The sequence below is a fragment of the Artemia sp. Qi Xiang Cuo genome, chromosome 18 (assembly GCF_049724085.1).
Source record: "Artemia sp. Qi Xiang Cuo chromosome 18, ASM4972408v1, whole genome shotgun sequence".
NCBI classification, from domain to species: Eukaryota; Metazoa; Arthropoda; class Branchiopoda; order Anostraca; family Artemiidae; genus Artemia; species Artemia sp. Qi Xiang Cuo.
This window is the reverse complement of record NC_142811.1, coordinates 3,685,215-3,703,033: the sequence shown is the minus strand read 5'-3', so window position 1 is coordinate 3,703,033 and position 17,819 is coordinate 3,685,215. Positions and strand designations below refer to the sequence as shown.

Genomic DNA, 17,819 nt, shown 5'->3' with positions numbered 1-17,819 from the left:
AAATTGTTCTTTCTGCTACGACACGTACTCCCTAGATAAACCTTGAGGTTCACTTAATGTTTCGACTTCGCGCTCTTAACCAATTTCACCCAGAGGGGAGGGGGCTAGATTGCTCTTTTTTCTTCTTTTTTTTTGCTGAGATGGGCAAAGACTGCAAATAAAAACTTCTTCGAAACCCAATTTTGATTTATTTTTTTTTTCCTTTTCTGACTCGTCACTTCATTTTTTATATTCATATGGGGAAGAGGGGCTTTACTCTTATTCCATGTCCTCACCTTATGTTCTTATGTCTTATTCCCTATTAAGTATATTTGGTGGTTATTTATCATTAATCGTAGGAGTAGCACTTTCGTATGCCATTTTCCGGTCTTTGGTGTCATTCTTCCAAAAAATTTTGAAGGAAGATTGTTTTTTTGATTTTTAATAAAGGAGGTTAATTGATCTAAACTCAAAAAGTAAAACATGGTTTTTAAAAGGGTAATTTATCAGCCCAGCTCAATTTATATTACGAAAGAATTATGATGTTTGTTCGGCTTTCAATTTATCAACTCTTTTTTCGCGATATTTCTTTTCCTAATTAGGAAAGATTATTGGTTTGGCAAATTAGTTAGGTTTCTCTACTTTTATATTGAACATTTATAGTTTCTTTAGATTGGGTGTGTATATCTCCCTCTCCCCTTTTTAAAGAAATAATTCATGAGTCACGTGGTAATAAAAAGTTTGAATATTATTTCGACACTTAATTTCTAGGCATCTGAAGCTGCTTATTTCTTCTTAAAGTGCATCAATTCAGGGATAGCAGCCACCTGAATTCTCCGACTTATTATTATATTATATTTTGCTCCTTTAATCGATTTTTTTTTTAATAATTAGGAAAAAGGATTAATTTTACTTATTTTAATTTACTGGAAAGTTCTATTTCGAATCAAGGGGTTTCCCACTCTTAACTATGTGATGATCATCTCATCACAACTTAGTCTGCCACTCTTGACACAGTGCCACCACGCCACGATTCTTGGATGATCCCTGGCACGCTTCGTACCACATGCGACACACTTCCGTCAAGCGTACAGCACACCACCTGGTGAACAGGATTTTTTACAGTGGATAGCCACTCAAATTTAATTCTTAAATTATTTTCAGTTTTATTGAATTTTCTTTTTCTTTCTTCAATTTATATTTCATAGAAACACTTAAAACAAAAATATGAAAATAATATTTTACACAGGTACCAACATAATGATATCTTATTGTATACAATAAGATATTATTATGATATTATATTATATATTATATTGTTATATATATTATATTATTATATACTATATATGCTATATCTATATCTATATAAATATAGTATATATAATATATTAGATATTATATTATATAATACAATAAGATATTATTGTATTATATTTATAATATCTTATGTTTTAATAAATATAAGTGCTGAATAATATGTTTCAATATGATTAAAAAAAATAAGACAAACAAGACAAGACAAAGCATAATTCAACTCTTTTTGAAGATAAAACAAGCGCTTTTTTTCTTTGTACCAGACACTACACAGGAGGCCTTCAGGTCTGCCCCCCCCCCCCCCAAAAAAAATGGGATTTTTAAGATGTATTCTATAATTTCGTATATTTATAATGCGTTTGCCTCTTTTTGTGTTTGTTTTACGCCCCAGCTTTGCGGGTGCAAATTTAAGCTTCAAAAACTTTCGGAAGTAAAAAAGAAGGTTTTAAAACCCTATAGGCCTATCCCCTATTGTATCAATGTATATATTTTTTTATTTTGAAGTTGCATAGTTCAACAATGACTGATTTTCTATTTTAATTTTTCATTCTACCACATATCTTTACACGCAGTAGTTTATCCTTTTCCCCCTAGACATTCACGTTCCATAAAAGCCTTAGAAAAGAAATAACTCACGGAAAGTACCTCGTGAGGGAAATGTTTCCCCTTAGAAATAATGACGTTAATGCGTCACATGTTGTTCCATCTTCAAGGACATTGAATTGACAATTCTTTTTTCAGACTTATCGAAATATGGTGCTTACAGGAAACTTTCTTTTTGGGACATGGAACTCATTTGCGTCATAATTTCACGTGGGATTGACTCGTGGGCGCTTTCTATAAAATTAATTCAAATATTCTCAGAAAAGGAATTGCATTTCGTGAATTGTGCTTCTTAACATATGCGTCTAATTTTAAAAGTTTATTAAGTTTGTACCAGATAAATTAACATACTATAATTTAATTATTTTCAACAGTATGCACTTCTTGGGTCAAATAACCGTTAGCAGTGTATGCCAGGTACGTAAATGTAAGGGGATGTCTTGGGAACCACCCTCTTTAAATAAAATATTTTCTGAATTTCTGGGCCCTTCTTAGTCAAATAATTATTTTTTTTTATATTACTGAGCGTCTCCCATCGAAAAAATTCTTGAGTACGTGCCAGATATGAATAATTTATCCGATTTTTGTGTGTGCTACAATTCAGGAGATGCGAGGTTACGCATTTATCCGATTTTTTATGGGCTACAGTTAAGGAGATACGAGGTTACGATTCAATAAACTAGGTGAATTTCGTGCTTCTGCGAAAATTTTCATAGCTTAAAATATATGAGCTTGTGAGTGATTATTAGGCACTTATTTGGGGGAGGGGGGTTGTTACGGCTTTTTAAACTTTTTTTCTCTGGGGTTTTCCTAAATTCAGCTGTAGTTTGCTATTTTGAAAAATATTTTATTGTTGTTTTCCAGTAAAATTGCAGAAAGTATACTGAATACCTTTACAGATGTGGTGTCTCTCTTAAGCCCAGGGCAAAATCTTGATTAGTGCCCCTCACAAAATTTTCAAGCCAAATTTTAACAAAATTTTTATTTGTTAAAAAAATAAATTTCAATTCACTAGTTAATCGATTTATTTTTTAATTTTTATTGATTATTTAAATTATTTAATTAGTATTAATTATGTTAATTATTAGTATTCAATTTTTATTAGTTAATTAATAATTAATAAAGAAATCATCTATTAACTGCACCCTCTACTTTGTTTCAATCAAAAATGAAATTTACAAATTTACAAAATGATTATCAGCGTTAGATCACTTGTTTTAAATTTTGTGCACCTAAACTTTTGCGCCCGGGGCAAGTGCCCCCTCTGCCCCTCCTCTAAAATCGCATCGGATTGAATGTAAACTTCGTCATTTCTTAAATCTCAAGTTTTCACAATAAGAAAAACATTTAACCTTTTCTATCTTCTTTTTGTATCGTCTATCTTTTTTCATTTCATGCAAATTCTTTAATTCATTATTTTTAGAATTCTTGAGCATTTCCAAGGTTGTTAGAAATTTCGGGCGTGAATCATTTGTTCTCGAAATTCCGCTCATTTGAAGAAGAAATTTTTGGTGAGAATATTGCCTGATTAATAATCTGGAAACGGAACAGCTAGTTCTTAAGAATTTAAATTAATTTACTTTCTATTGGAAGGCATTTGTGTATCTGTTTTTGCTGTTAATGCGTATTTGTTCAAAAAGTACCAAAGAGACATCAAAATAAAAATTTTTGGTACTCCTGTACTAAACGGACTCTTTTATATAGTGCTAGTTTGGTTAATGCTAATGAAATAAAATAAGATGAATATATAATAGTTTAGAAACAAATTTGGGCTATATATTTGCACATTAGGAGGGGGGTGGGTGGTAAAGCATAGCATATATTAAACAGGTAGCCTAACCTAACCTAGGTAGCTTTCCCCCCCTAAACCCCAAAAAACAACATTTTAAATATAGTTCTTGCCTTTGTTTATATCCCACAAGCCAGCGTAAACCTGTTTTTATCACGCGTCTCGGTCTATTTCGTGACTGGTTTGTATTGCAGCATATAAAAGAGTGCGTTTAGTACAAGAGTACCAAACTTTTTTTTTCCAGTGATGCAATTTCGTCGCAATCCCGGGGGGGGGGGAGAAGCTGGAGCCAATTTTTCCAAATCAGGTGAAAATTAGGCGTAATTTCGTCAAAATCCTGGGGTTGGAGCAAAGTTGAACCAATCGTCCCAAATCAAGTGAAAATGACAGTGAAAATTGGAAAGTGAGTCATATGGTACCATAAAGGCAAAGATATACCAAAGAAAACTCACCCGTTTCCGTGGATGCTTAAATTATGCAGGAACTAAATTAATAAATATTAATGAAAGAATTTAATAAGTAAATTTAATAATTAAATTTAATAAATAATTAAATTACCTTAGTTTTGACAAAAGAAAACTAAATTTTGGCTGGGGAGAGGGAGGAAAACCTAGGTATGGGAGGGGGGCAAACTTAGGTCTGGGAGGTGCAGTTGTCCTCACCGCCCCATAGCAAATTGCGCCCCTGATTTTTTTTATCCTGGAGCCACCTTAGTTCTATTCATGCCTGAAAACTATTTTTTAGGAATTTTCTTTTAGCTTATGAAAAAATTGCTTTTGGAAAGTACTACTTTTTGTCAGTGCTGCCATAATAAATAAATATATAAAACTTTGCTTAAAGTTAAAACTTGAAACATAAAGCTGTAAGTTATATATTATTATTTTGCCAATCGGCTTAATTAAAGCATATATTACTTCAAACATTAAAATAAAGCCAAAGGAAGGACTAATCTGATTTGACAACCCTTTTCCTCCCTAGAAACACAAACATTAACTATCTGTTGATCCATAAAGACAACTGCAGCTTCAAAGGAAACCTACATTTTCTCTATTTGTTTATTGTCATATACTTTAAGCTTATTTCTTGCTGATTTTCCATCTCGTTTAATTATTTTAAATATATATATATATATATATATATATATATATATATATATATATATATATATATATATATATATATATATATATATATATATATATATATATATATATATATATATATATATATATATATATATATATATATATAAATATATACCATAATTTATCCACTAATTTATCGGCTTTTTTGTATTTTTGTGAATTTTTTCTTCCTCAAAAGAAATTTCTGTTCTTGCACAACGTACATAACAAAAATTTTAAGGCGTTTAAATTATCTTGTTTTTTTTTTTCGCATCCTGCAAATGCTGTTGCGCCATTCAATTCATCGATTAGTTTGAATACTCATGTAATTTAAAAAACCTGTATTTAATACAATTTAAATATACGCATCAACATTTTCCCTTCCAGCTTTGTTTTTTACCTGCCAGTGTTGTCAACAATAAAAATAAATCGGACACAGGCTAAAAATGTCCGTCAATTTTTCGAGTCTTAAAATATTTTAAGTCCACCTTTGGTCTTTTGTATCTATTTATCCATTATTCTTATATTGTCCTTAAGCGCGGATTAGACTATTATTCTGAAAAACATGCTGTAAAATGTGTCCAAATTAAAAATCTTTGACAAGAAGAATGGTTAACCGGCAACCCTGGCAATAACAAAACTTTTTGTGCTCCAAGCATTTGACCTGCCGGTCTTGACGCTGAGCAAACTGAATAGTGTGCTCCTGTGCGCATGTGTGAGTTTTCTAGGCCGGGTGCAAAGACTTCTATCTATGTCAGTTCGTTGACACCTGGTGAAAGTTAGGAAAATTCTCGTAATTCAGCTCTGATGTTTTTCGCTACGGGCTTTACTATCACTTTCAAAAAAGTAAAGTTTTTTCTCATAAAACGATTGATGATTTATGCTGACATTGCAACCGTCAACCGGAAATAATGAAGGGTTAAGTCAACGGTGTAATTCCACAAGAAAATAAATATAAAAATTAGCTTCTTTTTATTTTACGGCGAGCATATGCACAGTAACGGTTATAGGCCTCATAAATGGGGGGGGGGGGGTCAATTAAGTACCTTAATAGGATCTAAAAGTATAAAATAAAAGGAATTTAATGTCGGATGCCTAAAAAACTTGGAGGGGGGTGCATCTGCCCCCCAGCCCAAGCCTAGAACAGGCACTGCAAATGCAATGTGTATCCTATAAAGCTGAGCTATAGGGAATCAAAGAATATTCTAGATTTGGAATCCTACTACTACTGATAAAAACTCATTGCAGCACTAAGCCGCCAGAGGTAACAGCTGCTCACACTCCTCCTCCCCCTCAGTCTCTTAAAATACATTCCATCTATTTTGAAATAATATTAGAGAAAAAAATGGACTGCTATTTCAGATTCATGCCCCATTGTCCTATCCCCCAGGGGAGGGAGAAGTATTTTTCTGGGGTTGTTATTATTAATACATTGAAGGACCAATTAGCCGAATTATGTAGTAGATTTAAACATATAGAAGATTTTTCCCTATTTTTAAGCCGAGATATGGAATCTGAATTCTAGAATCTCTCCCCTTTGCTTAAAACAAATTTTAAGATGCAATATTATCTTATAACTATTTCTTATATTTTAATTATTACACAAAGGTCAATGCTGCCTGATTTGTCGGATAATATTTTATTTTGTCAAGTTAGTTAATTTTCTGCAAATGGTCTACCCTCGCCCTCCTCTTTTTGGCTAATGGGGGATAAACCTATATCCTTATCCCCCACGGTAGTCAGGTTTATCCACAAAAATACATTTTGACATATATCATGTAAACTATGATATTGGAGATGGCAGAAAAAAAAAATAAAAAAAAATGGAGATGGCAGCACAATCTCTGGATATACATTTTAAATCGCTCTAAATTTCGCCTACTCTAGACACTATTCACGTCATTTCCTTGGAATATAAAAAGATTTATGGTCAACTTGAATAGATATTATCTCCAAGTTTTGAGTAAAATTTCGGTTATAGATATTTCTTTCGCTTTCAAGTTTCCATTAAAGTTCTTGATCAAACCTACACTCCAAGCTTCCGCCTACACTAGGCACTACTCACGTTATGTGCCTGTCATATAAGAAGCCCTATACTCAGCTTGAAGAAATATTTCTCAAATTTTTTTTTAGAGTAAAATTTTGATTGTAGACATTTCCCCACCCTCAAGTCCTCGATAAAGTTTTTAATTTAACCTGCGCTTCAAACTAAAACATAAATAAATGCATAAAAATAAGATTTCTTCACTATGGGATAAAAAGGGCTTTTATTTAATAAAAAGAAGTATTTGTTAATCCTTTTATCTCCTAAAAAATAATCCTGCAGCCCCCCCCCCATCCAATTGAAACACTGGCTACACCCGATGAGCGTCAACGCCTAATAATAAAATTTACCTACCTGACGAAATTCGAAACATTTATACATACAATTACGTGGTCTTAGTGGCCACAAGAAACATGGGTGAAAATTAAGCAAAAAAAAAAAAAAAAACCCAGAAATGCTACCAAGCGGGGACGAAGAGCGTTGCCAAGTTCAACTAGTTAGTTTTGCTTATTTGTATTTGCGGTTCAACGTGGCAACACTGACAAAAGTGTGGTATTGCTATTTAATTTTAGTAAATTACAATTTTCAGTCATGAATAGACCTAAAATGGATCAGGGGGGGGGGGGGAGAAATGATCTTTTTATTTTGAGTTTGTTGACATTTTAAACATAGAAATTACTAAAAAGAAAATTCGGAAATACATTTCCAGCCCCTCTGTAAAACAACTCTGCAAATACGTTTAAAAGAAACAGATGTAAAAAAAACGGAAGTATTACGCAAAATGTCTTCTATGCAACCTGGAATTTAGTTATAAAATTTTATGCAAAGATCATTTTATATATTGCTCCAGGTGCATTTTATTTCACTTGGTGTTTGGCCAACATGTCTTTAGCAGAAGGTTTTCAAAATCGGTCACGTAAAGTTAATGAACTCTGTGTAGAAAGTTGAAGTTTGGTTAATTCTTGGAGTGAAATCAAAATTTACCATGAAGTTGATTACCCAAGGTTGAAAAATATACCAGAAAAAGTGAAGCTATTATAGTAACTATAATAATTATGTATATTTATTTTTTAGTCTTTATTACCTAAATCAGAAGTGTCTATAGTATTAATTTACAGAGAGTATACTTTTAAAAAATGTTGTGACTCGAAACTTTCTGTTTATTACACTGGCTTAAAGTTTCTCACAAAAGGCTGTGGAATTATTTGTCGCTTCAGAACGTTTGACAAAAAAAACTAAAAAAAAAAACAAGAAAAATATAAAAATAATTAAAAAACCATAATGAGAGTAGTTTTTTGCCAATGGAGAAGGAACAAACTAAAAGACAAAGCTGCTGTTTCGGCGAGGAAAAAAGATTAAATTTAAAACAAAAACAGACTAAGCTTTTGAAGTAAAAGTGAACTGCTTCGTCTTTTTGTTTATTTCCTTTCCACTGGATGAAAATTACCCACTTTAAGGGTTTTCAGGTTTTTTATTCTTTTTTTTTTCAAACATCATATATAGCCAGTGGGGTCTTAAGACGCATTAACATCTCTCCAAAAAATTGCATTTCCTTGTCAGTCGAGATTTGTGGCTCCGCGTTAGTTGATTCAAAGCATCAGTTATCATGGTTTTTAAAAGATGAGACTGTTTGTCTCTCCTGAAATAAGGGACAATTGTGATTACTGCTACTACTACTACCAACAACTCACCGCAACACCAAGCCACCTGAGGCCAAAACAACAACACACGCTCCTCTCCATCCCAATCTATTCAAAGCCTCCCTTTTTACACCCACCCAAGAAGTTCCCATTTCCTTTAAATCTTTCTTTGTGACGTCTTCCCACCACTTCACGACCTGCTTTACGTTTAGCCCTAGACGGTTGGCCGCAAAGAACAATCTTCGGCAATCTGTCATCCTTCATCCACGCAACATGCCCTAGCCACCTCAACATTTCTTTCATTATAGCGCTAGAGAGTTGTATGGAACTCCATTTTTCGTATAGCCTATTGTTTGAAATACGGTCAGTCAGCCGGGTACCCAGAACAATCCTTAGAATACGACTCAAAATTAAACAAATATAGTTAGAGCCCAATATTTAACATGGAAGTATAGGATAGGGATCCGCTTTCTCTTTTGGCCTCAAACTGGGTGGCAATTGACGGTTTGGTTGCACTCTTATTGCACCCCTTTACTATTTTGAAGGGTAAAAGCTTTAATCCGTACCAACTTCTTCGCATTCCCTTACTCAGATATACGTTCACACCTGTGTTAGGGTGTGTTGACTACTTTACAAATAGATATGTGTCTACGTGCTTTTCAGTTACCCTCTGGGAAATTCTAGGAAAATTCTGAATTAGCTTGTTATTTATCCGGAGACTGTTAGGAAGTTTTTTTTTTGTTTCTATATAGAATAGTGTTTTGGGGAACGTTTTCAATTATTAGTTTTTACTTCTGTATGTAATAAGTGCAGCAGTGTCATCAACCGTGCTTGGGGAACGTTTAGTTTTTAATTTTTAATTATATATTTAATGAATAACAGCATCATCGAACGTTGATGATATGAGCTTAGATTTACTTAGAATATTTAGAATCGAGTTTTGCTGAACGTTTTTCATTATTGATTTTTGATTCTAGGTTGATGGCTCAGTCAAACGTTCACACGTTCATGATATGAGCTTATATATGCGGTGCCATTTTTAAGTTTGTATATAAAGAATAATACTATCATCTAAAGTTGATAATATGAATTTATATCTACTTAGAATATTTAGAATCGTTTTTGATGAACGTTTTTCCTTATTGATTTTTAGTTCTAAATTAATGGCTCAGTCAAACGTGCAAACGTTCATGATATGAGCTTATATATGTGGGGCCATTTTTAATTCTGGATATAACGAATAATACTATCATCGAAAGTTGATGATATGACCTTATATCTACGTAGAATATTTAGAATCGTATCTTAATGAACATTTTTAATTATTGATTTTAAACTTTAAATTAATGGCTGCAACAGTATTATCAAATGTCCATAATATGAACTTAAATAATAATAATATACGTGTTGATTATGTTTTGCGGAACGTTTAGTTATTCGTTTTTAAGAATAGATATAACGAATAACACTATCATCGAACGTTGAGAATATGATCTATATCTATGTAAAATATTTATAATCGTGTTTTGGTGAACTTTTTTGATTATCTGTTTTTAATTCTAGATTAATGGCCGCAACAGTATCATCAAATTATCATGACATAAGCTTACATATGTGTAGAATATGTTTTGGAAAACGTTTAAGACTAGATATAACGAATAACATTATCATCGAACGTTGATGATATGATCCATATCTATGTAAAATATTTAGAATCGCGTTTTGGTGAACGTTTTTGATTATTGGTTTTTAATTCTAGATTAATGGCCGCAACAGTATCATCAAATTATCATGACATAAGCTTATATATGTGTTGACTATGTTTTGGGGAACGTTCAGTTATTCCTTTTTAAGACTAGATATAACGAATAACACTATCATCGAACGTTTATGCTATGATCTATATCTACGTAAAATATTTAGAATCACGCTTAGGTGAATATTTTTCATTATTGGTTTTTAATTCTAGATTAATGGCCGCAATAGTATCATCAAACTATCATGACATAAGCTTTTATATGTGTAGAATATGTTTTGGGGAACGCTTAGTTTTTCCTTTTTAAGACTAGATATAATGAATAACACTATCAATGAACGTTGATTATATGATCTATACCTATGTAAAATATTTAGAATCGCGTTTCGGTGAACGTTTTTGATTATTGGTTTTTAATTCTAGATTAATAGCCGTGACAGTATCATCAGATCAATAGCCGTGACAAATCTTCATGATATGAGCTTATATATGTGTAGAACACGTTTTGGGGAACGTTTAACGTATTCATTATTAATTTAGATGCATCATCAAATAATGATGATATGAGAATATACATAAACACGTATTTTGAGGAGCCGTTTTAATTATTCATTTCTAATTCTAGATGTAATGACTGTAACAGTATCATCAGACGTTGATGATATGAGCTTATATCAAGATTTAAAGCTGAAGATGAGGAAGATGGACTCCAGATGCAGTAGTGACGGTATTTATTTATTCATGTATACTTATAGACGATTAAGCCACTGTTGGACTATGCAAAGGGGTCTAGCTATATTTAGGTTAATAATTTAATAAATAATAAAGACGATTTAATAATAATTTAATAAGTAATAATATAGATAATAATTAATTTAGATAATATTTTATATATATATAATAATTATAGATAATATAGATAATAATTTAATAAATAATATAGATAATATAGATAAATGATATAGATAAATGATTTAGATAAATGATATATAGATAAATGATATAGATAATAATTTAATAAATAATATAGACGATTAAGGCACTGTTGGACTACGCAAAGGGGTCTAGCTATATTTAGGTTAATAATTTAATAAATAATTTAATAAATAATAAAGACGATTTAATAATAGTTTAATGAATAATAATATAGATAATAATTAATTTAGATAATATTTTATATATATATAATAATTATAGATAATATAGATAATAATTTAATAAATAATATAGATAATATAGATAAATGATATAGATAAATGATTTAGATAAATGATATATAGATAAATGATATAGATAATAATTTAATAAATAATATAGACGATTAAGGCACTGTTGGACTACGCAAAGGGGTCTAGCTATATTTAGGTTAATAATTTAATAAATAATTTAATAAATAATAAAGACGATTTAATAATAGTTTAATAAATAATAATATAGATAATAATTAATTTAGATAATATTTTATATATATATTATAATTATAGATAATATAGATAATAATTTAATAAATAATATAGATAATATAGATAAATGATATAGATAAATGATACGCAAAGGGGTCTAGCTATATTTAGGTTAATAATTTAATAAATAATTTAAATAATTTATAATTTAAAAGAAAACAAAGTGGGTGCCCCAGGGAAGCGCAAAGGGGCACTTGGTACCGGTAATGATTATATATATATAATAATATGCTTAAAACGCTTTTCTGTGTGTTTTGTTTTGAATAGTATGAAACCGTAGCTTAAAAAAACAACGAAAAACAAGACATTTGGTCCCAGCCCCTGGAAGAAGAATTTCTTAAAACATTTGTTTAGACGCTTGTGAGGTTCATATGCCTCCTGTGTTTTCAAAAATGGTGGCAAACTATCAGAAAGGGCTTTGTGTTTGCAAATATCGGAAAATATCTCTCACCGAAATATCTAACCCACCCACCTTAATCCGTTTTTGCAATGGCGCTTTTAAGTCCTAGTCAAAGCTGGAAAGTGGTACTGAATCCACATCTATATTCTATTCAGTAAATCGTATCTAAAAGCAACTGAGTTCCCAGAAAGGAATCAACTTTCCAAGTTTTTAAATGGATATAGACCTCCTTGATCTCTCTGGCTTAAAGAAAAAAGGGGGAAGAGTACCTCAGAAGAGATTTGGTTTTGTTCTCTAAAAAATTAGCAGGGAGGACTAATTTGTTGAGATAAGTTGGGCAAATAAATTCTTAAGTTAAAAGTAAATACGATTTGAAAGTTCTAAGAAATCAAAATAAATAAATAAAAAAAAAATTACCCTCTGATCCTCTCTTGGGTGTATTCATACCCGAAAAAACAATTTTCAAAGAATTTTCGTTTGGTTGTTCCAAAATAGGAAAGTTTTAGGGCAGGACCATATTATCGTCAATTTCGTCACGTCAATCTGCGATAATAAGTAATCAGGGCCATATTCAGGATATTTGTTCAGGGGAGGGGGTTATTTTTTTAGGGAGGTACAAAACTGAAAAAAAACGTATAAATTTGTTTATATGCATTTTGTTACGTTTTAACGAGTCAGCCAAACATTTCGGGGGGAGGAGGTTCAAACCCCTTAACCCCCTTCCCTTTTTGATCCAGCCTTTTAACTAAGAAAAACCAGTTCGATAAGTTTAACGTGGCCATTTCGTCCGTAAAAACTCAAATATTAACAACCTATTGATTCCCAAAGACAACTACACCTTTAAATGAAAGCTACACCTTCATTTGTTACGCGCCATCTGTTTTAAGATCATTTTTGCTGATTTTTCATCCACGTTTCTTTATTTTTAAATTTAGCGCCCACTACTAACAAAAATTTTCCAGTTGAATATGCAAGTCTATTTTGTTAAAATTGGATTTTCAACTTCTAATAATTTTTAAGATGTATATGGTTACCCAAGTTTTCACTTAACTATTTCACTTAGGCTTCGCTTTCACTGTTCTTGGTAATTTAAAAAGATGTTATTTATATAAATAAATCAAAAGAAGTAAAAGAAGCATACCTCTTTTATAAATAAAAGAAGTATCGCTGAATATAATATAAGTTTAAAGAAAAATATTTGCACGAACAAGTTGAGAATACCTCGTCTTCCATGTGTAAGTTTTGCGAAATTCCCATTTTAAAATTCCCAGATCCATCCCCCCCCCCCAAAAAAAAATCTTCTTTTCTCAGCTTTACCTTAAAATGTTACAAATTTATCCAAAAAAAAGAAGGGGATAGGATGCTCCAACCCCTTCGTGAGCAATTTCATTCATGTATAGACATTTACCCTCAGGGTTTGTAGTGTCCAACAGTAAGTTATACTGCCTTCATATCGAAGTTATGATTAAATTAGATAGTGACTATATTAGATCGCATCATAAAAGGTGTATTGGGGGTAAAAGAAGTTTCAACATAGCTAAAAGCATATCTGTAAGGAATATTCCCGATAATTATTTCGTCGAGCCTTCTATGAAAAATTGAAAAATTTGAATTGAAAATAGGTTTTTGTTTTGGTCCTGTCATCTTATAACCTTCCCCCTCTGGGAACTCTGATTACATAAACTTAGGATTGAAACTCACAGATAAAAAATATTCTTTGTTGACCCCCTTTGTTGTATCGAGGAGAAATATTTACGGTTAGAGCACTGAGAAGATCTTTTTCATGCCAAAAAAATAATTAAAGTGATGAAAGTGCAAAATCAAGTTCCTTAAAAATTTAAAATTTAGTTATCTCCTCGCTGCTATACTGTAGAAGCGTGACACGTCTTTAGAAAATGACTATAAAATAAAATATTAATAAAAGATACAGAGCAATAGATATTGAAAAAGTTACTTTATGTTCCTTGTGGCTTAAAATAAAACATAAAAAATCAAGGATAGACGTACATTGACTTCTTAAGCATTCACTACCAGTTTCACAAAACCAAAGAGAAAGTTACGGGGTCAGCAACCTGCGCTCTCGTTGTATAATTTTCACTTTTATAAAAATAATAGTGCGAAACTTGGTCGTTCTTTTATTTTCATCCTACTTACTTTTGCAATAAATTCGGCTCCTTTAATTTTTTTTCAATTATTTTTGTTATTTTAATATATCTTAAGCGATGTTTAAATAGCTGACAACGCATACATCAATTCACTTAAGTAAACTTGAAGTACAACGAAAATCAAATAAAAAATTATCTGCCTTTTTGAAGTGTTTTTTTCCCTAAGCCAGCTATACTGTAATTAAAAAAAAACAAAAAAAAACAAAAAACAACAGAATAAAAACATCTCCCCATGGGGACTCATCTTAGGTCTATTCAGATCCGAAAACCACGATTTTTTAGGACTATTCTATCGACTAGGACTATTCTTTTCTAGGACTAGGACTATTCTATTCTATCTAATTACGAAGTTTTTGGGACAATGCCACATTTTCATCATTGTTGTTACATTGAACCTCGGAAATTTAGCAAAACTAAAAGCAAATATTAAGATTTTTTCCAAATAGCTTTAATAAGAACATACTGTAAGCAATTTTTTGAGTCGCCATAATGTAGATCGCAGTATATATTTAGCCTACATTTTAAGTGTCAAAACTTTAGAATGCCATCTGGCTATAAACCTTAAAATGCCATCTATCATTTAGATTACTTAAGCCATAGAGTTCAAAGCCAACTATGTAAGCCAGTTTTATTTGCTGTACTCATAAAAATAGCCTATGAAACTTGCCTGAATTGAAATCAATGTGTTAATTATGTTATTTCAAAAAAGTCATATTATCTTTTAATTTAAGGTGAAAGTGGTTTGGACGCATCTCCTTTGAACTGTGGAATGTCATTGGAAGTTTCACCTAACAAGGGAATGTCTAATAGCTGCCTAACACCTCCATACCCAGGAAGGTAGGATACAAGTTCAAATTTTCTGGCAACTCCACATTACCGCTTAAGACCTTCTGCAGCAGGACGCATAATAAGGAGTATTTATAGTGAGATTTAGCCAACGCTGAGATTTACTTAACAGCGAATTTTAGCTAACATCTAGATTTTAAGTTTACGCTAGTCCCATTAGTAGTAAGGATCATCCCATAGACTAATTTAGGCCGGAAATAAATCGTTAACGATTGACCATAACGTTAACGATAACGTCAATCGTTAAATCGTTAGTTGTTAACGATACCGATAATAAATATGTAACGAAATGAAACGTCAAATCGTTTTCCTCTTCTTCTTGTTTGTATTATTTTGGTAATTATTATTTTGGTAACCTCCTCATAATCTAATCAAAAATCAAATTCCTTGTCACCAAGTGGTCCAATTCTTATATTGCCATTTAAACTCCGATTTAATCGCTTTAGCCGAATTCCAAACAAGTTTAAGGGCCATTCAAAATACAGATGAAGTTTCAAATTGTTTTGGTAAGGAAAAATTGCATAGGTCAGAAATTTAAGACAGAGATATTATAGCGCTATCTATATCTAGAAGTTGTAACTACTTTTAAGTTTCAATAGATAGCGCTAGATGAACTGCTAGTTAGCGCTAGATACTGTTAATTATTCAAGGAAGGAGCTGATTGAGTAAAATATGACAGATAATAGTATAGCAAAAATATAGCAGATAATAACTAGTTTAGCCCTTAAACTGCTTATAATACGTAAAAGTGGTTTAAATTGTAGTATGTCCTGCACTTAGAGAAACATACATGACTCATAATTTTACTAAAGCTGTTTTCTTGAAAAGAAACACAATGTTATTGGGGAGAACAAGGGAAAGGTAGTGGTACAAACCCGATAATTAAATTTTCAAGCCCAATTTTATAATATTTATGCAGGAAGGCGGGGTCTAAAAATCAAAATTTTATGGAATCACCAGGTTTATTTGAAACTAACGATGGTAATCAGCGTGTTTGAGACGACCAAATTATTTTGTTTTGAAATGAAAACCTGAGGAATTACGCTAAACGACTTTTAGATTAAACATAACTCGTTCAAAGAGGAATTTTAAGATATACATTAATATTTCGTGAGAATGTAAAGAGGAGGGGGGCAACGATATTTTTCATGTTTTTAAATGAAGATGCAAATATGGTATTTTCCAAACTCTAGGGGGGGGGGGGCATTTTGTTTTTTGCGATTTTTTCGTGAGAAAACAGAAAATGTATATTTCAAAACCTAAGTGGGATAGGGTAAAAAAAACTAGGAGGAGGCAGCTCCCTCTCCACCATGACTCTATGAACTACCCCCTACCATCCCCAATTCGCGTCCTTCTCTGGAAATAGATTTAATAAATAGATTTTTATTAAATAGTTTTATTATTCATGAATAATTTCATAAATAAAAGTATAGTTTTGTGAGATAATTGTCATCCTTTTGGTCTTGACATTAGAGAATATTCCAGCATTTCAACATGTGATGAACAGGAACTAAAAATGGCGTTGTCCAAAAAGAAAAAGATCATTTTGATAAAGCTTAAGCTTTAGTTAAATAGAGCCTAAGTTCAATTAAGCTTGTTTCTAACAAAGTTTAATTTACTTAAATACATCCTGAAATTTTCTTTAATTAGTCCGATTCTTTTGTTTGGGTTTTGAAGTTAGGGCTATGCTAGGACGTAAAATTTATTTTAGCACACAAGCGGCTCTTCAAAAAGGTACAAATAAATACCTATTAATACTCGATTTTCCATACTCTTATCGGCTCCCCTCCCCCTTCGGATTGACCTTCTTCTCTGGAGGGCTAGCTGAAATTGGAATTTATTAAATCGGCTATTTATACTTTTTGGACACATAGTTCTCACATCCTACAGGGACCAATCTTTTTAAAAGGAACCCAAGGAACTGTAATCTATTTTTTATATTGTTTTTAGTTTATTTATTGTAATCTCCATCTATCTATGTCTTTTTTGGATCTATAGCCAACGATGATTTTCAGGAATTAGGGAGGAACAAAAGGGAGGCTGCAGCTCCTGTTGGAGGATCCTTCGGGAGAATTTGTTTTGACTTTTGTTTGTTTCGACTTTGTTTTGATTTGTTTGTTCAGAGGCCTTTTTCTCACTTCTATAAGATAATATTTGGGGAAAACAGTAATAGCGAGAATCCAGATGCCTAGACATAAATCAAATCCGCTTCAACCGCCTAATCCTTCCCAGAAAGTCTCACAGTTTCCGCTTTTGAGTTGGGTGTTCAATAATTTAACTGAAAAAGGCTTCAACTTTACCCGTTTGATATTACCACCTTACCGTTTGTGTACCGAAATTGTACTTTTACGTATAGCAAAATTATAAAGGTAGGAGCTGTTCAGGCCCTCCTCCTAACAAAATATGTGACATCAGAAAAGATTACGCACTTTTTGTCACTTAAAGAAGAGTTAAATGTTTTTTTACGAAAGGGCAGGATAAATAATGTTTGGCATTGATAGATGAGGAGTAGGGATCAATGAGGAGTAGGGTAGATGAGGAGTAGGGATAGATGAGGAGTAGGGGTAGACGAGGAGTAGGGATCAATCTAGGAATAACTAAAATTGTAAAAATAAGGAGAAATACTCCACAATGGAGGAGATAACAAACGACGCGCTCCCCCCTCCAAGTGCAAAAGAACACAGCAAAATTGA

General features: G+C 31.9%; 1 protein-coding gene across 6 annotated transcripts in view; it reads left to right on the top strand.

The window, feature by feature from the left end:
• The window catches only part of Hr4 (nuclear hormone receptor 4), a 62,256-nt gene that overhangs the window by 17,805 nt on the left and 26,632 nt on the right, over nucleotides 1–17,819 (top strand). For 5 of the 6 annotated variants that reach the window (XM_089103984.1, XM_089103983.1, XM_089103988.1 and 2 more), the window contains exons 2-3: nucleotides 10,878–10,979; nucleotides 15,012–15,117. In XM_089103984.1, the coding sequence (XP_088960110.1) occupies nucleotides 10,878–10,979; nucleotides 15,012–15,117 (208 nt within the window). Of the gene's footprint in view, nucleotides 1–7,487; nucleotides 7,897–10,877; nucleotides 10,980–15,011; nucleotides 15,118–17,819 lie in introns of those variants that run through there. The other variant, XM_089103987.1, reaches the window with a different exon arrangement.